The 22,502-nt window shown below is 46.4% G+C and overlaps 1 protein-coding gene across 1 annotated transcript in view; it reads left to right on the forward strand.

Annotated features, from left to right (window-relative positions):
* The first annotated feature begins 454 nt into the window (after window positions 1–454).
* Window positions 455–22,502, forward strand: part of FYB2 (FYN binding protein 2) — a 129,623-nt gene continuing 107,575 nt past the window's right edge. The window contains exon 1 of the mRNA XM_047083833.1: window positions 455–784. Coding sequence (XP_046939789.1) covers window positions 455–784 — 330 coding nt within the window. The remainder of the gene's footprint in view (window positions 785–22,502) is intronic.

Raw genomic sequence — 22,502 nt, forward strand, 5'->3', positions numbered from 1 at the left:
GCAGGTTATGGGATTTCTCTAAGCCTCAGTTTCCTCGCCATTTAGGTGAGAATAAATGCCCTTCCCAAGGGTGTGGTAGGATTTAATGTAAGAATGTATCCTTATGCGATAATGTCAGCCCCCCAACAGGTGCTCCACGATAGCAGCTCCCTTTCTGCCCCCCCCCCACCCCTCCCTGCAAGCTTTGGGACTCTCTGTCCTCTTTGGGAACCTTAGGTGAAGTTAAGTAACCATCTCAGGGGCGGGGTTGGGCCAAGGCTGTTAGTAACTTACTAAGGGAGATTACCTCCTCCAGCCCAGCCGGAGCACTAGGTACTCACAGGCGCCCTGCCACCACCTCCCCTCCCTCCCCCTCCCTGTTCCTCAGCCGCTCCCCCGTGCCTCCTGCCTGGGGCACCAAGTGAACTCCTCTGTAGAGTGACTGTTGGGCCAGCCTGGGGGAGAGCCACTAGCTATGAAGGGCCAGTTGGTGGGTCTTTGGACAGGGAGGACCCCTTCCCTGCGGCAGGTGCGGGGTGCCCTGCAAAGTTCGGCGGCGGATGGAGGCGGGTCTGCGCCCAGCCTGGGGCCGGAAAGCTCCAACCCCTGGAGAGGGAGGAGCTGCTGCCCTGGTGGGGCAGGTGGGGGGAGCCTGGGCCCAGGTGTGTCCGGGGCTCTGGGAAGTGATTGCTCCCTGGCGGACGCAGGCAAATTAAAGCAGTCTTGGCCCCAGGATACCGCTCTGGGAAGCCGCGTTCGTCTCCCAAAGGATCCGTCGGTTCTTCGGAGGAAGGCCATGGAAGGGGTAAGGCTTGCCGGCTTTCTCTGTGTTCTTTCTAGTGCCCGCCAACAGACAGCGGTGGGAAAGGGCTGTTTCTGCCTCCCGGGGAGAAGTAAACGTGTGGTGCTAGTGCGGTTCCAGAAGACTCACAGGGGCCCTGCCTCCGGGGCAGGGGGGACAAAAGGAGGGCGTGTACTGGGTGCTCTGCGTCGCCTCCCCGACTCTCCGAGGGTGAGGGGACCAGAGGCTCTCCGGATGGTGGCACAAGGGGTCCTAGCTCACACCCTGCCAGCTGGGTTTCTCACCTCTTCCCCCAGCCTGGGTGTACCTGCCTGTTGGCCTTTCTCTGTTTGTTTGCCCTTGTGGACCCGGCCGGTCCCCTGATGATTAGTGGGCTTCCTGGTCAGAGGGCAGGACTGCCCGGTGCGCTGCTGTGGCTTGTGGCTTCATTGTGGGCTCTGCTCCTTATTAGCTCTGTGGTCTGGGGCAAGTGAGTTCATCCTCCTGAGCCCCCCGGGTTCCTCGCTCATAAAATAGGATTACTAGGAGAATCACTGGATTGTGAGATGGTTGGAGGTATTTATTAAACTAGAGACGACCTGTGGGCGAGAGCCGAGCCCACAGCCCAGGTGGACTTCCTCTCCTCGCAGGTGCTGTTTGCAGGCTTGCAGAATCGCTCAGCTCACTGACCTCTCTTTCCTTCTCCCGTTCTCGACTCCCTTCTTTCCCCCTCTTCAAAGTCAGCTTCTTTCCAAGGGGGACAGGGAGCTGTTTTGCTATAGATGTTCCTTAATATACATTTGGAGTCAAGTCGTTTTCTCCTGTGAATCCTGTGGCTTCCCTCCCACGGGTTTGGTTTTAAATGGGGAGAGAGGACCCTTTTCAAAGCTGTCACCTGTCAGAAAAAGCTCCCTTTTGTCCCGCCCCGGCATGAGACTGTGTCTCTGGCTGAGCAGTCCAGCTAGCTGAGTTTGGAACGGAGTGAGCAAGGGCACGCTAGTACTCCATTTCCCTTCTGAATTCTCTCTCCCTCTAACTTGTGGCCCAGCAACTTTCCAGAAGCTCTTCCTCGATGGAAGAAAGTCAGGCTGAATACATGTACCGTGGTCGTAAGAAAAAGAAACGCTCGGCTCTTTTGCCCTCCCTCATCTACGAAGACGTTGCATGGCACCCACTGTTTGAATTTATCTACATGGACAACACCGTGAGGTCGATGCCTTTTACCCCTTTGTTTATACATATACATGTTTATATCCATACATGTATATATATGGAGAGAGAGAGAGGGGGGATGAAACTGATGGTCAGAATGTCATTTGCTCAGTATCCTACATCTGGTCAGTAGCAGAGCTGGAGCACGGATACAAATACTAAGTGCCAGCTGTAAGCCAGGTATCGCTAGCAAGGATAACAAGAAAACAAGCAGAACGTTAGGCAATTTAGGAAAAAAAAAAAAAAAGCAAACACAAGGGGCACTTTAGCTAATGTGGTTATGCAACTTTTTCTGTTCACGTAAGGGGGAAAAATCAGAGAAATATGGGTCCCTTCTCCTCTTAGAAAGAGGATTTTGGGGGCGCCTGGGTGGCTCAGTCGGTTAGGCCTCCGACTTCAGCTCAGGTCATCGGCTCAAGTCATGATCTCGTGGTCCGTGAGTTCGGGCCCTGCGTCGGGCTCTGTGCTGCCAGCTGAGAGCCTGGAGCCTGTTTCAGATTCTGTGTCTCCCTCTCTATCTGACCCTCCCTTGTTCTTACTCTGTCTCTCTCTGTCTCAAAAATAAATAAACATTTAAAAAAAAAGAAAGGATTTTGTTTTATTTTTAACAAGTCAACACAATATTCGTCACTTCAGTCTGTTTGTCCTGGGCACCTGTGCTGTGTTTCCAGGGCCCATTTAAGCTGTTGCAGGTGCAGCAATGAGCCAGCCAAAAATGCTGCCTTTATAAAACCTACTCTAGTGGAGAAAACATATACTGTACATTTATGACATTATACAATATATATTATATATAATACTATACCTTATATAGAATGTATAATAAATACCATGTAATAACAATTATAATATACATAGATATGTTATACGCATATATTAGGTTGGATCACAGTGGTTCCAATGTAGAAACACAAAGCGGGGAAGAGTGTAGGGATGTCGAGGCAGCAGGTGAGCCTATTTTAAATGGGATAGTTTCAAGAGCAGCTTGCACAGGTGATACTTGAACAGAAACTTGAAGGAAGTGAGGAAGTTGGCCATGTGGATATCTTAGGGGAAAATATTCCAGAGAGAGAGAATAGTGAATGCAAAGGCCCTGCGGCAGAAGCTTTTCTGGTGTGTTCAGGAGTAGCAAACTGTCCAGAATGGCTGGTGTCGAGAAAGCCGAGCGTGGTCAGATCATTGCAGGGCCCTGGGACTTCAGATTTTCCTCTCAGAGGGAGGGAGATCTGAGTGGCATAATAGAATGATCCAGCTTAAGTTTTGTTTTGTTTTTTTTTAAATGTTTGTTTATGTTGAGAGAGAGAGAGAGAGAGAGAGAGAGAGAGAGAGGGAGGGAGAGAGAGAGAATCCCAAGCAGGCTCCAACATGGGGTTCAGTCCTATGGCCCTGGGATTATAACTGAGCCTTGAACAAGAGTAGGAGGCTCAACCGACTGAGCCACCCAGGTGCCCCCAGCCTACATTTTAAAAGGATCACCTGGCTACTGTTTTGAAAATAGATGATGGATCGAGAGTGCAAGCATAGACTCTGGCTCACCAAGCAAGAGGGCATGGTGGCTCAGGCCAGGGTGTTAGTAATGGTGGCTAGAAATGGTCAGATTCTGGATACATCATAAGAGTCGAGTCAGAAGGATTTGCTGATGGATTGGATTAAAATGTGTGTGGGGGGTGGAGGGTGGGAATGAATCATCTGTGACTCCAAGGTGTGAAGCCTGAGCACCTGGGAGAATGTGAATGAGGTGATTTAGGATTAATCAGGTTTTCAAGGAGATCAGGCATCAGTTTTAATCTTTCAGAAGATTGTAGGATACAGAGAAATAATTTATTGTTTTAGGGCACTCAGTTTTGGAGTGGTTTCTTCTGCATCAATAGATACCTGAACAAGTAGAGGTGCCTGAGTGGCTCACTTGGTTAAGCGTCTGACTCTGGATCTCAGGTTATCCCACAGTTTGTGGGGTTGAGCCCGCAATGGACATCATGCTGACAGCAGGGAACCTGCTTGGGATTCTCTCTCTCCCCCTCTCTCTGCCCCTCCCCTGCTCCTGCACTCTCTCTCAAAATAAGTAAATAAACATTTTTAAAAAATAGATACCTGAACAATTAGATATCCTTCACTGTTTTGGCTGTACTAAATGTACCCCCCCCCAAAAGAAGGCTCAAGGGAATTCTATAAGAATATATTTTGTTACATAGTTTAGGCACCCAGACAGAAAGGTTGAGGAGTCTTTTTCCAAACCTATAGTGAGGTTATACCTCAGTGTACTCCTTCAACCAGGTAAGTTTGCATTTAGTCACACAGTTTTGGCAAAAGAGAATCCTAGCATTTTTGAGCTGGGAATGCTTTTCAGTCGGGATGCTTACAAAATAGTATTTGAGTTTTGATGAATGAGCATTGGAGTTGTAATTGACAGACCAGTATTGATGTTTACTTCTGCTTCTTAATAGTCAAGTGATTTGAGCAAGTTCTTGAAACAAAATGTAGGAGTTGGGAGATTGCTCAAAGACCAAGAGGTCAAACAACTCCCATTTTATTTTTTTTTTAATTTTTTTTCAAGGTTTTTTATTTATTTTTGGGACAGAGAGAGACAGAGCATGAACGGGGGAGGGGCAGAGAGAGAGGGAGACACAGAATCAGAAACGTGCTCCAGGCTCTGAGCCATCAGCCCAGAGCCTGACGCGGGGCTCGAACTCACGGACCGCGAGATCATGACCTGGCTGAAGTCGGACGCTTAACCGACTGCGCCACCCAGGCGCCCCATACAACTCCCATTTTAAAGATGGGGAAACTTGGGGCCCACTGGGGAAAGGTGGCAAGACATTTTTAATTCTCAAGTTAGCTAACATACAGTGTAGTCTTGGCTTCAGGACTAGATTCCTGTGATTCACCACTAACCGATAACATCCAGTGCTCATCCCAACAAGTGCCTTCTTCAGTGCCGGTCACCCATTCTCTGTGTTTAAGAGTTTCTTATGGTTTGCCTCCCTCTCTGTTTTTATCTTATTTTTCCTTCCCTTCCCCTATGATCATCCGTTAAGTTTCTCAAACTATACATATGAGTGAAGTCATATGGTATTTGTCTTTCTCTGACTGACGTATCTTGTTTAACATAATCCCTTCCAGTTCTATCCACGTTGTTGCAAATGGCAAGATTTCATTCTTTTTCATCGCGGGGTAGTATTTGTGTGTGTGTGTGTGTGTGTGTGTGTGTGTGTGTGTGTGTATACACACACATCTTCTTTATCCATTCATCGGTTGACATTTGGGCTCTTTCCGTAATTTGGCTAACAATTTGAAAGGGTTTTTACTTATAGTGCTATAAGCATTGGGGTGCATGTGCCCCTTGGAATCAGCATTTTTGTATCCTTTGAATAAATTGCTAGTGGTGTTATTGCTGGATCATAGGGCAGTTCTATTTTTAATTTTTTTGAGGAACCTCCATACTGTTTTCCAGAGTGGCTGCACCAGTTTGCATTCTTACCAACAGTGCAAAAGGGTTCCCCTTTCTCCGCATCCTCGCCGACATCTGTTGTTTGCTGAGTTGTTAATTTTAGCCACTCTGATAGGTGTGATGTGGTATCTCATCGTGGTTTTGATTTGTGTTTCCCTGATGATGAGTGGTGTTGAGCATCCTTTCATGGGTCTGTTTGGCAACGCGTTTTGTAGCGACTTCCTTACGGTGCCACACATACAGTGGATGCTCCGTGACTGTTCTTGTTAATTTTGATAGTAAACCTGGAGACAGCAGATCACTAGGCCCTACTCTTTGATTATCTGATAGGTAGTTACCAAACATCTTCTGTGAGCCAGGTCCTCTCATAGAATTTCTCGCCTGTCTCTTCTTGATGCCATCTGGTTACTCGGTCTTGCAGGGGAGAATGTCAAGAAAACAATTTGGGTATTAAATGAAAAACAGAGGGATGAAGAAAGCTCTAAGTTTTGATGGGAAGCACTGAGAATGGGTCCCTAACCCAGGTTGGGGTTCATCCCTGGCTCCTTAGAAGAACTAGTGGGAGAGGGGTGGGGTGGAGAAGGGGAGGGAGGAAGAGACAGGGAGGCAGAGAAAGAACATGGCCAGAATCAAATTCCAAGAGGGTCAGATACTGAAGGACTGACTAGCATATGCACTTGATCCTGTTAAGCCAAGAGCACTGCATAGGACTTCACCTCCAAAATGGGGAAAGTGAACTAAATGTCCCCCAAAGTCTTGTCATGCTTTGATACTCTTAGACTGCAGGACTTTCCCAAAGTCACAGGTGGCTTATTTTTTTTTTAATTTTTTTAATGTTTATTGATTTTTGAGAGCCATAGAGAGAGAAACTGCGTGCACGAGTGGGAGAGGGTGAGAGAGAGAGGGACACACAGAATCCAAAGCAGGCTCCGGGCTCTGAGCTGCCAGTGCAGAGCCTGATGTGGGGCTCTAACTCGTGAATCCTGAGATCATGATCTGAGCTGAAGTTGGATGCTTCAGCAACTGAGCCACCCAGGTGCCCCTACCAGTGGCTTATTTTTTTTTTTTTAATTTTTAATTTTTTTTTAAATTTTTTTTTCAACGTTTATTTATTTTTGGGACAGAGAGAGACAGAGCATGAGCGGGCGAGGGGCAGAGAGAGAGGGAGACACAGAATCGGAAACAGGCTCCAGGCTCTGAGCCATCAGCCCAGAGCCCGACGCGGGGCTCGAACTCACGGACCGCGAGATCGTGACCTGGCTGAAGTCGGACGCTTAACCGACTGCGCCACCCAGGCGCCCCACCAGTGGCTTATTTTTGACCGAACTGAGTCTGGAACCCAGGTTCTGAATGCCTTTACAACCACTTAGCAAGCCCTCAAGGACAATTCCAAAGGGTTTTTATTTTTTTGATTTTTTTTCCTGAACGATACGATTTTTTAATGAGTAGTAACTCAACAAGACAGGGTACACGTTTAAAAAAAAAAAAAAAAAAAGTGGACCAGCCAGTGGAGGAGGATGGTGTTGGAAAGGACCGGCTGTTGAGAGCTTGTTCCTGGGAGAGCAGTGTGAGCTGAGGATTAAGATCTGACTGGTGGGGTGAGGTTTCTTACGAGTCCCAGAAGAATTTCTGAGGAGGGGAAAAGGGAAGATGACTCAGGTATTGACAGTTCTGAAAGACTGGCCACATCTCTCCTGTTCTTGCAAAGAACTAGTTGCCTTGAACTGTGTTGTCGAGTCCTCGATGGTAAGGAGCTGAGTGACCGGCTCACCTGCAGGGCTGACCTTGTACCGGCCGGTGTGATCCCATGTCCCAGACCCCAGGAGTTCGTGACCTTCACATCGAGTCCAGTCCTCCCTGCTCCACAGTGTGTACCCTCAGTTCTCCGCTGGAGATGGTTCTAACAGGCGAATCCGATCACATCCCTCCCCTGCTGAGTCCTCCTCCGGGCTTCCCCACTCTCTGTGAAGTAGAGCCCGAGACCTTGAGCCTGGCTGACAAAGCTGGGGTGTTCCGGTACCTGCCCTGTGAGCTCCATTCCAGCCTCCTGGTGCTCTAGTCTGGTGTTTTCCACGTGCACACTCTTCCTTCCAGAATGCTCATGGCCACTTCCTCTAAGACTCAGCTCAGGGGTGCCTGGGTGGCGTGGTCTGTTGAGCGCCCGACTCTTGATTTTGGTTCAGGTCATGATTTCTTTCACGTTGGGCTCTGTGCTGACAGCATGGCGTCTGCTCGTGCTTTTCTCTCTCTCCCTTTCTCTCTGCCCCTCCCCCTCCCTCAAAAGAAATAAAATTAAAAACAAAACAAACCAAAAGACTCAGCTCAGCTGCCACCTCCCCGAGAAGCCTTCCTAGCCCCTTAGTCACAAATGGTCTCTCCTCACCTTGCAAGACCTCAGCCCTTTGAACAGACCCAGGCCCGGACTGGGAGATCCCGGAGAGCGGGGACTAGGTGCTGCTCACAGGGGTGACACAGCCTGGTGCCTGAAAGCAGGGACTCTGAGGCAGCCTGACTGGTTGCACTCCGCTCTCTATCATTTCCTAACTGTTCAGCCTTGAACCAGTGACTTAATCTCTTTGTGCCCCAGTTACCTCATTTGTAAAGGGACATCATGGTCCCACTGACTTCTCGGCCTCCAGGCGGGGTTTAAATAAGTGAATACACATAAAGAGCTTGAACAGCTCAAAGGCAGGTAATTCTACACACTAAAGTAGCAACAAGCTGTAATAATACACGAACTGCTCTGCCTTGAATTGTGTGCGATCCTCTCAAAGCCGTATGTGGAAGGCCTAACGCCTACTACCTCAGAAGGTGACCTTATTTTGGAGGTAGGGTCTTTACAGAGGTCAGGTTGTTAGGGCGAGGCCTCATCCAATACAGCCGGTGTCCTGATACATAGGAGGAGTGGAGACAGAGACCCGGAGTGGAGGCAGAGTGAAGGGAAGCCATGGAGAGAGGCCTGGGATGGGCCCTTCCCTCAGCCCTTACAAGGAACCCTTACAAGGACCCCTGGATCTCAGCCTTCAGTCTCCCAACACTGTGAAGCAATCAGTTTCTGTTGTTCCAGCCGCGTGGTCTGGTGTGCCTTGTATGGCAGCCCCACCAAGCTCCTACATGGACCTTACCAATAAATTAAGAGAATTAATGTGGGTACTGGGTGACCCGCCCCCATCGCTCTGGGCGGTGTCTTTCACCGTGTTGTTATTCTGACCCCTCTAAACACAGCTGTGCCTAGCTCTTCTGAGAAGCATTCTGAGAAGCCCTTTTTACCACCGGGCATGGGAAATGGACGGAAGTGACCCGGGGACCACGGTCCCTGTTCCTCCCTGACCCCTGACTTTGTGGATTTGGTTTTTCTCACCTGTAGAAATCTCAAAGAGCAGTCTCTTGGGGTGATTTATAAAGACGGATCCTAACATTCTTTTGGCACACACCAAATACAAAGAAGTGACAAAGTAAGGTGCTTCAGAAACGATAATTAAGCAATTTTGGACCCTGATACTGGAAAAAGTCAGTTTTATTGCCTGTGCTTCACTATCACTATTTTCATCTTCTCTGTGTCACAGAAAAGGCAGAATCAGAAATCAAACTCCTATTTGACCATTCTTAACCTGGTTCTCCAGTTTGTCGTGATCACAGTGAGTGGCGTATCAGAGGTTTTTTAAAGATTTTTTGACGAGAAGACTTGAATTGAAGTCTGGTCCTTCCGTCCCCTTGTTAGGTGGCCTTGAACAAGTCCCTGATCTTCTCTAGGGTTCAGCGTTCCTGTTTCTAAATGTGTCCAGTAATATTTATTTGATATTTTGTCCATGAGAATGACATAGAATAAAATATTTGCTAGTACCATTGAAAATAAAATCCTGTACAGATATTCATAGCTGTTGATTCCAGCAAAATTTCCCAACCCAAAATTCGAGCAGAGAGGACCTGAGAATTCAGACCACCTTTGGAGTCCTGCCTCCCCCACCTTTTGTGAACCAGCCATTAGCTTGTCTCAAAGATCAGCATGTGATCTTAAGAAAATCCTAGTTGAGGGGCACCTGGGTGGCGCAGTCGGTTAAGCGTCCGACTTCAGCCAGGTCACGATCTCGCGGTCCGGGAGTTCGAGCCCCGCGTCGGGCTCTGGGCTGATGGCTCGGAGCCTGGAGCCTGTTTCCGATTCTGTGTCTCCCTCTCTCTCTGCCCCTCCCCCGTTCATGCTCTGTCTCTCTCTGTCCCAAAAATAAATAAACGTTCAAAAAAAGAAAATTAAAAAAAAAAAATAAAATAAAAATAAAAAAAAGAAAATCCTAGTTGAGAGGTTTTTTTTTTTTTTTTAACAATTCGAAGTCCATATGTAAAAACAGAGCAGCATTACTTAAACGTTTAAAGGATCAACACAGAAGTGCCGTCTTCCACGCCCCAAAAAAGGTGCCCATGGGTCTCCTGTCTTTCTCACCGTGCTGTTTCCGAACACACGCACAGGAGCCTTGTCTCCAGGTTATGGTATGCAGGAGAGAGCACTGCATCGGGAGTCTGCAGACCTCCGCCTACATTTAGTCCCTGCCACTCATGCCTGTGTGCCCTTCGGCAAATATTCCATCTCTGAGACTGGGCCTCTATCTCACTTGGCAATTAGGAAGTAATGAATGAGGTGACCTATTGGGAAAAACACCTAGCATCAAACGTGTCCATGCAACCTTGCTCTCGTGTGCCAGGTAGTCGCTTGTGAGCTCAGCAGTGGAGACCTTGAAAGCATTTGGGATGTTTCTGCCTCATTCTGACTCTGTGTCATGAGCAAAGGACTTTAATCCCTGGCTCTGTAATTCTCCAAAACAAAGAGAACACACAGGGTTGCTGGAGGGGTGTTGGGTTGGGTGGGGGTGGGGAGAGGGTAGATGGGCTAAATGGGTAATAGGCATGAAGGAGGGCACTTGGTGGGATGAGCACTGGGGGTTATATGGAAATGATGAATCACTGGGTTCTCCTGAAACCATTATTACGCTCTATGTTAACTAACTTGGATTTCATTAAAATGAAAAAAACAAAAATAAATAAATAAATAAATTGCTCGTAGACATGTTCACCAACTCTGTGCTCTTAATTCCCCTTGATGCCCACCGCAGTGTCATGCTGAGTGACTGCTTTGTTGAACTAAGGTCCCTAAAGGGAAGAAAGTATCCGTGAAGGACCCACTCTGCCAGTCCCTGCACCTAGATGTGTTGTTTCATTTAAACCTCACAAGTGACCTGCAAGAGAAATTATCCCCGTTTTAGACAAAGAAAGAAGTTCTTTAAGGTTGCATGCTTTCCTCATTGTTATTAACAGCAAACACTGAGCACCTATGTATGTTAGGCATGATTCTAAGTTTTTTATATGTATCAACTTCACAGCTGCTCTAGAGAAAGCACTGCCTTTGAGAGAGACAGAGAGGTTGTGTAACTTGCTGAAGGACACACAGCCGGTTGGTGGTGATGTTAGGAGTCAAACCCAGAGCTGGAGTGTTCAAGGGCACTCTCTGCAAGAGTTTGTCTTCCCCTAGAAACTCCTGGATAGTGGTATCCTCCTACAGAAAGTACAGAGTTAGCATAAAAAGGAGATGCCTTCTTACACACCAAAGCCATGAAATGCAAGGACACCATTTCCCTGAGTTTCTACTTGGGAAAACTATGAAAGCACACACAGGTGGAGTGACATAGAACGTTCGTACTGTCCCTCAAGCCTCTCCTTCAGAAAAGACCTCCCTTCAAGGCGTGCATTCACGATGAAAACCAGTGATAACTCTCCCAGCAGAAAAGCAGAGCCTGGTAACATCCTTCATCTAAAAGGTTGTTCCAGAGTATAGCTACAACTGTTAGAATACTTCCCAGTTAACTCCTTAAACTACCTACAGGTCAAGGTGTTTCTCCTTACCTCAGGGGGGGGTATAAACCTCCCATAGCTTTAGTAGTGCTGAAGACCTTTCTGTTGACTTCTAACTTTGCAAGACTGGCGTGGGAAAGCATATTCAAATTCTAGACTCCCTGTTGGGAAGGTTTACCGGTAAAACCCTGTGATCCACTGCAACCCAGGAATGCAGTGTGGACCTGGGGGCTGTGAGGGCTGAGAAGGAATCTCAGTTACTGCCTTTCTTGGCCACCAGCATGGGGTGAGAGAGAGCCATATCCACACAGGAAGCTGCGTAGTATAGGTTAGGTGCGTGGATGAGGCTTCCAGAAATTCAAGTTCAAACTCCACCCCCTTCAGGGCATTAACTCTAAACATCAAGTCTCTGGTCTGAAATCGTAGAGTAATAGCATGTGGGGATAACTTATCAAGGTCGTCCAAAGATTTGCATGAAATGCCTTTTTCTCATTCACTTCTTCCTCTGAGGCAGGTGGAAGAAGTTCTGTTTCGAGAACCAGTCTTGGCCTTGGCAGTATGTCTGTGTGACTTGGGGCAAGTCTTCAGAATCTTCACCTATAAGACGGTGTGTTGAGTCAAAGGTTATCCGTTAATTACCACTCTGAGTGCGTGCACTGAAAAACTTTATCCCTGACAGCAAAGGAGATGTCTGGCTCACAAGGAAGTCAATAAGATGAGTGATGTTTGTTTTATTTATTGGTAAACCCACGGCTTTACTCCAAGTGGAATTTGAAACCACTCATGGCTTGTCTCCATGTTTCTTGATGCTTCTCTGGCTCAAACTGTGGTAGGATAGTACTGCATGACTAACACCCTCAAGTCAAACGTTTGGTTCACATTCTGACTCCATGACTTGCGGGTTACGTGTTGAGTCACTGGGTGCAGAGCTCCTCCCACTCCTGTCGGGCATGTAGCGTGTGTATGCGCGTGAGAGACCGTTACGTGAAATCACTGAGATTCTGGTATATCTAGCCACTATGTATCCCAGAGTGTTTTTTTGCAGAGCACGTATGTTCATTTCCTATTGTTGCTGTAGGAAATTACCACAAAGTTGGCAGCCCAAAGCACCGCAATGTCATTCTCCCACGGGTCTGGAGGTCAGGAGTCTCACGTCAGTCTGCAGGGTTGCATTCTTCTAGAGGCTGTAGGGAAGAATGGGTTTCCTCAACTTTGTCAGTTCAGAAGCCATCCACAGTCATCGGGCTATGGCTCCTTCCTCCAGCTTCAAAGCCAACAGCATAGCACCTTCCTTTCTCTCTGACTTCTGCTTCTGTCCTTATTTCTTCTAAGACTCTGACTTTCCTCCCTTCCTCCTATAAGGACCCTTAGAGTTATATTGCGCCCACCTACACGCTCCAGGAGAATCTCTTCATGTCAAGAGCTTTAACTCCATCATATTCCTAGATCCCCTTTGACCACGTAAGGTAACCTGTCCCCAAGTTCTGAGGATTGGGGCAGGGACAACTTTGGAAGGGGGCATTGTTTAGCCTCCCACAGTCCTAGACTATCATGACCATTATTCGCCCCAGTGCTGTCTTGTTTTTCAGAGCATGTGTCCTAGTTGTTTAAAAAAGAAAAGGAAAAGTGTGTAAGTAGCTATTTAATTTCTCCCACTCTGGATCATAAATTCCACAGAAGAGAAAGTGCCTATTTCTTACTCACTGTTCTCTCTCCTGATGGCTTAAATGGTTAAACACAATGATGACAATAGATGATGTTTTTGGGGCTAGGCAATATGCTTAGCCCTTCCTGTGAATAATATACTTTAATCTGTACAACAGCCTGGCAAGAATATGTAACATTACTGTTCCTGTTTTCAGGCAGAGAGACTAAACCTAGTTGGGTGGGTGGGGCCACCCAACTAAGTGATGGGTCCAGTAGCTCTACCCAAGCCTATCTGACCCCAGAGATCTCTTAGTTAACAGACGTTGTACCAAGAGCCTATGAAATAAAACCTAATTTAGACCTCCCTCAAACTGCTCAGAGTTTAATAGGAAAGATGTACAAAAGTACTATAATAAATGCCATGTGACAATTATTATGTAATATGGACAGTACCGTATGTTCAACTGACCGAGGGAGCAGACAGGAAGAATGTTTTAAGAATGTCTTCACCTGGGACACCCGGGTGGCTCAGTCGGTTGAGCGTCCGACTTCGGCTCAGGTCATGATCTCGCAGTTTGTGAGTTTGAGCCCCCGCGTCGGACTCTGTGCTGACAGCTCGGAGCCTGGAGTCTGCTTCAGATTCTGTGTGTGTGTGTGTGTGTGTGTGTGTCTCGCTCTCTCTCTCTCTCTCTGCCTCTCCCCCACTCACTCTCTCTCTCTCCTTCAAAAATAAATATTAAATTTTTTTAAGAATGTCTTCACTCAAGTTGGGTGAATCAGAGAAGGCTTTCCCAAGGGAGATAATTTTTTATTCTAGTTTTAAAAGATGAAAAGTGTTCACCAGACAACAAGGGGTAGAGTGGGAAAGGCATTCCAGGCATACAGAACAGTGTATGCAAAGGAACCGAGGCAGGAAACAGCATGGCATGTCTGCGGATAAAGGGACAGTGGCAGAAGAGGAACGTGGAGACCCTCGTGTCCCTGCTGAGGACTGTGTCCTCCACACAGCACTGGAGAAGTACAAGGGTGAAGAGTGCATGGTGGCTGGTAGGAAAGATTCCCTGGGGGCTGAGTTAACTAAGCCCTTCTCCTCATGTTGCTTATGAGCCAGAGGGTATGTAGTTAGAGAATTGCTTCATTTCAACGTTTGAGATAGAGGGTCATAGAATCATTACAAAGTCTTGCTTTAAGCCATCCCCCTCCATCCCCCACACACTCCCCATGAGGTTTATTCATCCACTCATTAATTTAGTGTATGTTTTTTGAGTACTCTCCATGTGGTAGGTGCTGTGTGAGACACTGAAATCCCAACTCCTTCTCTTTGGTAAGCCAGTTCCAAGGGTTAACTGAGCTTTTCCATCTGGAAAATTCTTCCCTGTCAGCTCCACAGCATTTATACATACTCAAAGATAATATCTTGAGTCTTTGTTGGATTCCGGTGGGGTTTTTTTTTTCATTTTTTCTAAAAATTAGACTTAATGTTGAATATTCCAACTGCCTCAAACAGTGTCTTATCCCAAGACACTATTCTTTTTAAAATTTATTTATTTAAATTCAAGTTAGTTACCATACGGTGTAGACTGGGTCTCAGGAGTAGAATCCAGTAATTCATCACTTCCATATAACAGCCAGTGCTCATCCCAAGAAGTGTCCTCCTTAATGCCCATCACCCATTTAGCCCATCCCCCCACCAAACACCCTCCAGCAGCCCTCAGTTTGTTCTCTGTATTTAAGAGCCTCTATTTTTTTTATTTGTATTCAGAGTATTGTCATATTTCATTTTATTTGATACTCATAAGGAGAACCTCATGAAGTAGACAGGACAAATACAATTATTAGTATTTCAAGTATTACCAAAAATGGGATTTTATATCTTCAGTTGGTCAAGAATTTTAGTTTTCTCGGGTCATGACAAGTTCTCCAAGAAATAATTTCTATATGGTTGTATAAGATTGTGGTTAACAAATTTCATGTATGCATGTTAATTTGGTCAACGTGATTTTGTTGACTGTTTGCTCTGACCAGTACCAAGCCAGACTCGGGGATTTCTAATCCTTACCACAAACTTGCAAAACCATAAGGGATCCTATTTTATAGATGAGCAAATTGAGGCTCTACGAAGCTGAGTGACTTCTTCAAGATCAGGGTGACATAACAAGTACTCCAACCCTGGATTGGTTCCAGTATTATTTCTATTTTCATTTTAGCCTCAATGAGTCAGAAGCTTATTCTTCTTGAGTACCCAAGGTTATACATCGTAAAAATCAGAAAGCAAGAGTACCTCCTCCTTTTCATCTTTCTGCTCTCAAAGCTAAGTAATTGCCTATGATTGTTTTCTTTCTCCCAGCATCATCTGATATTAAAGCCTTATTATTTCTTCTTGTCAGTTCGCACACACAAAAAAATCTCATTTAATGTTCCATGCAGCCATGCATTCTAGTCAGCAGAGCCTGACTGAATCTGCCCTTCAACTATTTTGGCTGTTTACCACAAGCTGGTATCTTTGAGCTGAGTAAAAAAAGTCTGACCCGGCACCCATAAGATCAATTCAAGACCATATCCATGTAGTTGCTGTCTCAGGTTTTTTTTTTTTTCCTTGCTAGGTACCCCAATGTGTTTTCCGTATTTAGCTGACCGCAAGCTAAGAGAAACCTCAGCCTCCAGGAGTGAGTAAAAATGGGCTCATGGATGGAGTTCAAGGAAACCAGCGCTAAATGCTTGAAGGGAAGGGCCTGTGTTGCTGTCCATTGTTCTGAACTAGTATTGTTGGCTTGGCTGGGTACAAGGTGGGAGAATGGAGAGAGCAATGAGAGAGAGAGGGCAATTTCATAGGGTCATTTCACAAAGTGAGTAGGACCAAGCAGTAGACTAGAATGAAAGCTCCAAGAAAACCCATGGATACTGCACCTCAGAAGAAGAGGGAGGCCAACATGGAAGCATTTCTATTATTGGCAACTCAAATGGCCACCTGTCAGAACAGGTGGAATTTTTTCTATCTGAGACCATCAGGCCAATTCTGTGCATGTTTCCTAAGTGTGTACTCATTGTCACGGATAATCATTTCATCATATTCAAAATCACTGTGATCCTCATCAACATCATTATCCCTCTCCTCCTCCTCATCTGTCTCATTATCAATATGCCAACTGTCCTTATCAAAATATCATTGCTGGGGGCCTCCTTTGTGCTAGGCACCGGCCGGCGTTGATGTCTATGGCAGTTCTATGATAGGAATAGTTGTATGCCCATTTTATTTATCAGGAAATAGGGGACAGTGAACTGAAATAGCTTTGTAGAGACAGAGCCTGAATTCATAGAGCTAGGATTCTAATCTAAAATCTTTCAACCCCAAAGCCCACATTCTTTATTGCTGCCGGTGAAGTAGCTCTTAGCATAGGGAAGAAGCGGAAAAATGTGAAAGACAGTAACATTGTTACAAACACTCCAGTTGAGAGAGCACCCGGGCTCCTGGAACACATGGAAATCACCACCTCTTGCTGCATACCTGATGGAAGGCTTCCACAGGGACTTGCAACGGAGCTGAGTGAAGCAAGACAAATATTTTTTAGTCCATAAAAAGGAATAAGAGCATTTGAGGCAGAGAGTGAAATGTGTGCAAAGGCATGGAGGCATGCAGTCCTCCAACAAATACGTAGTGTCTTCCCTGATCCAGGCACTATGTTAGGAAACCCAAAGGTGAATAGGAGACATTCATAGGTGAAGAGTGCATTCGGTGCAGTAGATGAACCTAGGGGAGATAAGAAGGAAAGCTTCTAGAACCATTAGTATTTAGAGGGGAAGGTGAGAGGAAAATAAACTGTTAGTAATATACCTGTATTGTACTTTACAATGTATCTTCACATGCCTGGATCGTGACCTAGTACCTAATAGGCGCTCGATTAATGAATGACTGACTGAACAATCTGTTGACCTTTAAAACAACCCATTTGCTGGTAAGCTCCATGAGGGCAGAGAATACTTGGTCACCACTCTCCCTGCCTGTATCTGCAGTGGGGCCCCTGAGTCACACAAATCCTGGGGGAGCAGTTCACGTGGCAATCTGTGAGAGTGATCTGTGTGATCACACACTGTGTGACTCGTGTCCCTCCAGATGTGCAACATGGTGGGGTGGGTTCGTGTCTGATTTAGGGGATTAACATTTGTTGACCGAATAAGGTAATGAATGAAGAAGAAAGGGAGGAAGGCTAGACAGAGATGATGGTTACTCCTGCAGGAAGCATCTGTTAAGTCTGGGATCCGTTATCCCTTCCACAGGGAAGATATCTATAGTGCCTGCCTGCCTCAACACCCATCTATTGAGTGGAAGAGCCGAAAGTGGATCCCGGTACCCTCCTGGTCAATGCTTTTCTACCACAGCACACAGTTTCTCTGTAATTTCCATCAGTTCAAGGTTCCCCCCCCCCCCCCCCGCCGAGAGGCCAAGGGTGCTTCTTTCCTAGGAGACAGTCGGGCTGCCGAATGCGGCACTAGCCCCGCACGGCTGCTGCCCTCCCAAGGTAAGGAAACTGGGAGCTGGTGCGATGCCTTTCCCAGGGATGGCTTGCAAGTAATTGCTGCTGTAAGTGTCCCTCATGAGTGGCTCTGGCTTCTCTAGCTCTTTGAGTGAAGAAGATTCCGAGCTTTGGTGAGGGGATTAGCAGAATGCACATATAGAAAGCGCAGACTGTCAGGCATCAATTTTGGCTGAAGAAATTTCGCCTCAGATAAAAGGACTTGGGAAGGCTCTTCCTTTGCATTCTTGGACTGTTTGCAGGCACCAGTTGAGGCTGTGGTGGTGTGTTGGAGCTGGGGGAGGGAGGGCAGAAGGCCTCGTTGGAAGTTTATCGGCTCTCCAGTTGTGGACCAGTGACTTGGCCCCTGCAGCTCTAGTGTCTTCATCCGTAAGACAAAGCCCATCACTTCTCCGTTGCCCATAGTGAAAGAGGAAGCAAGACGATGTATGAAAAGGGACTAACCCAACGTGGGAGAATGGGAAGAGCTTGAGTTTTGCAGTCAGACCTCATTTTTTATTTTTTTTTAAAGTTTATTTTTATTTATTAGAGAGAGTGTGCCAGCCGGGGAGGGACAGAGAGAGAGAGAGAGAGAGAGAGAGAGAGAGAATCCCAAGCAGATTCTGCACTATCCATGCAGAGCCCCGTGTGGAGCCCAAACTTACGAACTGTGAGATCATGACCTGAGCTGAAACCGAGAGTTGGATGATGAACCGACTGAGACACCCCGGCGCCCCAGGCTTCATTTTTAAATCCAGATTTACCACTTCATAATGAGGCAACTTCGACTAGCAACTAATGATAATAGTTATCTAGCATTTGTATAAAATCTGTGTAGCAAACGCTGTGGTTTGCCCAAATTAACAGGCAACAACAGTGTAACATGTTAGTGTTTGTTAGTGTTGCCATGTTATTGACAAGAGCCAGGGAATGGAAGTAAGGTTCAGCCCCCCTGGCTGACAGTGAAAAGGCCAGGGTCCGAACGCTGACCCTGAAGTCTACGGCATGGTTTTTAATCTCTAAACTATACTGCTTGCTCTCCAAGCCTGTTTTCTTAGCTATACAATGAGGATAATAACACCTGCCCTGCCGGGTTGTCAGGAGAATCTGTGCTTCGATGTGCAAAGCACCCGTTGCAGTGGTACAAGCTCAGTGAATGGGGTGGCAGATGGGGGGGTGGGGGAGGATGGCACCACGTGACAAGAGTGACAGTGGCACGCCAGGTCTTAGAGATGATGCCCATTTCCGTGACTGGAGAAGGAAGGTACTGACCAGACAGAAGACCAGACGGAAGCTCCTTTCTCTTATTTAAAAAACAAAGTGAAACAAAAACATCTATCGCCTGTAAAATCTGTCCCAGTTGCCTTTGGAGTGGTGTCTTTGAGTTCTTTGATGGTTTCTTCCTGCAACTGGGACTCAAACGTGAAGAGTGAACCTAAGAAATGAACATGGCCGTGCTGGCTCAGGAGTTTACATCATAAGCTGGAGGGTGAAGGCAGTGAGGTGCTGAAAGGAGTTATTCAGCCCTTTGCTTTTCAAATGTCAGTAAATCACACTTGAAATAAAACTGTCATGAACCCAAAGGACACTGAGTGACTGCTCTGTTTAGGGCTCAAGAGGGCAGCAGGGAGGGCAGGAAGCCTCTTCAAATAAGGACGCCCTGATGTTTCCAACTTGCTGGTAACAAGTTTCTAGGGAAGCCTCCCTGTTCCTGCCCCAAATTGCAGTGCTGAACGAGCAGGGGGAGTGTAATGGGGAGGCTGGATTGGGGGGTAGTTTGGAGACTTTCCTGTGCATACAGATCGTCGGTGCTGACTCTGGGACCTTCTCAGGCTGCTATGTCCACCTGGCGCCCCTTTGAACTTGGCATCTGAGAATGTGTAACCTAATTTGCCCTCTGACACCCTCACCTGCACCACATTTCAGTATCTTGGAGCAATATCTGGAATCCAAGTGTTCTTTTGTTTTTGAGGGAGGTTTTGTTTTGTGATTTCCTAAAAGGCATTATGAACCTTGTTGGTTTCAAACGAGTAATTATCCACCACCCCCCACCCTCCCGTGCCTGAGGGTTTCATGTCTTGATTGAGGGGATTTCGAGACTGCAAAATACCAATTTCTAATTCACCCTGTGCCTGTACGGTCTGCAAAAGTATTTTGAACCATAAAAGGCAAATGTGTGTTAAGTTTGTTTTTAATGGCTTGCAGGGCCTTTCAGCAGACTCAGGCTGGTTTTTCTCCTTCCCCATCTCAGGTTTCAACCAACTGTGCACCCCACACTTGGCAGGCTCTCTCAGGCCTCCGGTCCCACAAATGTCTCCTCTGTCCCAAGTGCCCCCCAGCCTGTTCTCCACCTGTGACTTTCTCCAGGAAGGTCTTTGTGCTCCCCAAACCCAGTTAGGTGTCCCTCTTCCCACACCTGGTGCTGCCTTGTCACAGCTGTGGCTGTGGGGACCCGTTGTCTGCTTCCTTGTCCGTCTTTTCCGTGAGACTGTGGGCTCCATGACGGCAAGACCTGTGTCTGTCTTCTTCACTTATGTGACCCATCGTAGGCATGCAACAGAGAATTGTTGGGTAAATTTGGGAGCAGACCAGTGAAAACCTGTCACTGCAGAAAAGGTGTGCTAGAGCAGAGTTTATTTTAACATCACTGACCCCCGTCCTCGGAGCCACACCGAGCAGCTTGTGCATCATGCTAGCTACCAGGATGAGGCCGTGCACGCTCCTCTCTGCCACTTTTCTATAAATGTAAATTCACTCCAAAGTAAAAAGTCTATTCTCTCTCTCTGTCTCTGTCTCTCTCTCTCTCTCTCTCTCTCTCTCTCACACACACACACACACACACACACACACACACACCCCACAGCCTTGGCATCAGGGCTGAGTTCCTTATGCTTGCTCACACACTCATTAGCCACAGGAAACGTGGATGCAAAATGAACAGATCTTTTTCAAGATGTTAACAAGAGGGGCACCTGGGTGGCTCAGTCGCTTAAGCGTCCAACTTTGGCTCAGGTCACGATCTCGTGGTTTGTGGGTACGATCCCCGTGTCGGGCTCTGTGCTGACAGCTCAGAGCCTGGAGCCTGCTTCCGATTCTGTGTCTCCCTCTCGCTCTGACCCTCCCCTGCTTGTGCTTGCGCCCTCTCAAAAATAAACATCTAAAATTTTTTTTTTAAAAATGTTAAAGGTAAAAAAGTTTGAGCCCAAATTAAGATAGCCTGGGATACACAATCCTCACACACAAGAGAGTGCTCAGAAAAAGGAACATTTGGTGCAGGGTTATATATATGTGTTTCTTTTTACATAAAGAGTTACAAATCATCCTGAACAAAGACATTCCAGAAAGTTATGGACTTTATCTTATGCTTTTAGCTTGTGCAAGCCTGTATGACTTTAATCTTCTGGGTTTTTTCTTATGTTTATGTTTGGAATGCTCCTTTTTGGTTATCTTTTTTTTAACAGAGTAGATGTACAATGTGTGTTCAGGGCAGAAATAGAGTCCATGCTTTGAGGTTTTGCTGGGTCATTTTGACCTAGGTAAACGTATAGCTTCCCTAGGAGCCCTTGGAGCAGGGCCCATAAACATGAAAAGTTAAAAATTTCCTCTACTTTATCAGACCTAACCAAGGTTCAGAAACTCTGATCCTTGGTTTTTCCTCCTCTGGGGCACAGCTTGGAAGCCCGTTGTAAGGATTACAGTAATTGAGACAAAATGCACATATTGCTATGCTCAGTGCTTAGAACCATACTAACATAATAAGATGTAACATACACAGAATTCAATGCACTTTTCATATTCTCTTATCCAGAATTCCTCCTAATTTTTCCACAGTCCCTCTGTCCATAAATGCTTCCTAATCAGTTCAGTTAAAAAATATTGTCATCTGGGGCACCTGGGTGGCTCAGTCGGTTAAGCGTCCAACTTCAGCTCAGGTCATGATCTCACGGACTGAGTTCGAGCCCCGCGTTGGGCTCTGGGCTGATGGCTCAGAGCCTGGAGCCTGTTTCAGATTCTGTGTCTCCCTCTCTCTGACCCTCCCCCTTTCATGCTCTGTCTCTCTCTGTCTCAAAAATAAATAAACGTTAAAAAAAAATTTTTTTTTAAATATTGTCATCTACACTCTGTGGACCTAGGTGTAGTGACAGAAATGAGTGGAAGAGAGTACAGTCTGGTCCATGCCCCGAGGACATCAGTATGAGTGGGGTTCAGGTAAATCAGACACATAGATGGATGCTTTTTAATAAAATTAAATAAATGGAAAGACAGAGGTAAACAGAGAGTGCTATAAAGCAGGGAGCAGGTATTAGCCCAGCCTAAGCGCTGGAAAAGGCTTCTGGGATGGGTTGATTGCTCATCTGAATCTCAGAAGATGAATAGTTTACCTGGGCGCTTAAGTGTGGAAATGCCATTCCAGGCCGAGGGAACAGCATGAGCAAATGCACGGGAGGCAAGTCCAGTTTTACTGACGGGGTGAGTTAGAGGCAGGAAGTAGTGGAAAATGAAGCTGGGGTTGGAGACAGGAGAAGATCAGGGGGCCTGTGTGTATGGATGGAATGTGTAATTTATCATCAGGAAAATGCGGGCCATTGAAAGATTTTAACAGAGGAGGATGTGATTCAAGCTGCAGTGAAGATGCATCGTTAGCATGGATTTAATTTGTAGGTCTCTAAGAGAGCCCTTTTAAATAACATTTCCTCTAGGTCATTACCCCAGAAATCCATTCATTTTTTTTTTAAATTCAATACTAGTTTGGCAAATCCTGTGGACTTATTAAGAGTAAAGCATCATACTCAAGCCTGTCAGCTCTACCAAGATAAGTTTGTTTTTCTGTCTTCTTTCAGAGAGTTCACAGACTCTTTGGGAAGGTGGGGCATCTACTTGGGTAATTGCAGTAGGACATGGAAAGTAGTGAGAGGCATGAGACTGTAAGAGATATGCAGATGAGATGCTACAAGACATGTTTCCCAATCTACTCCTTGGCCCAGTTGCTGAGCTGACTATACAGTAAACACTCCAAGTGATTCATAAAATATGGGCACCCCTCCCCCCCCCATAGAGTCTGTGTCAGTGGGGCAGGTTCAGA

The sequence above is a fragment of the Lynx rufus genome, unplaced genomic scaffold (assembly GCF_022079265.1).
Source record: "Lynx rufus isolate CCGP_SWC_20201006 ecotype Redwood Valley unplaced genomic scaffold, mLynRuf1.p SCAF_2, whole genome shotgun sequence".
NCBI lineage: Eukaryota > Metazoa > Chordata > Mammalia > Carnivora > Felidae > Lynx > Lynx rufus.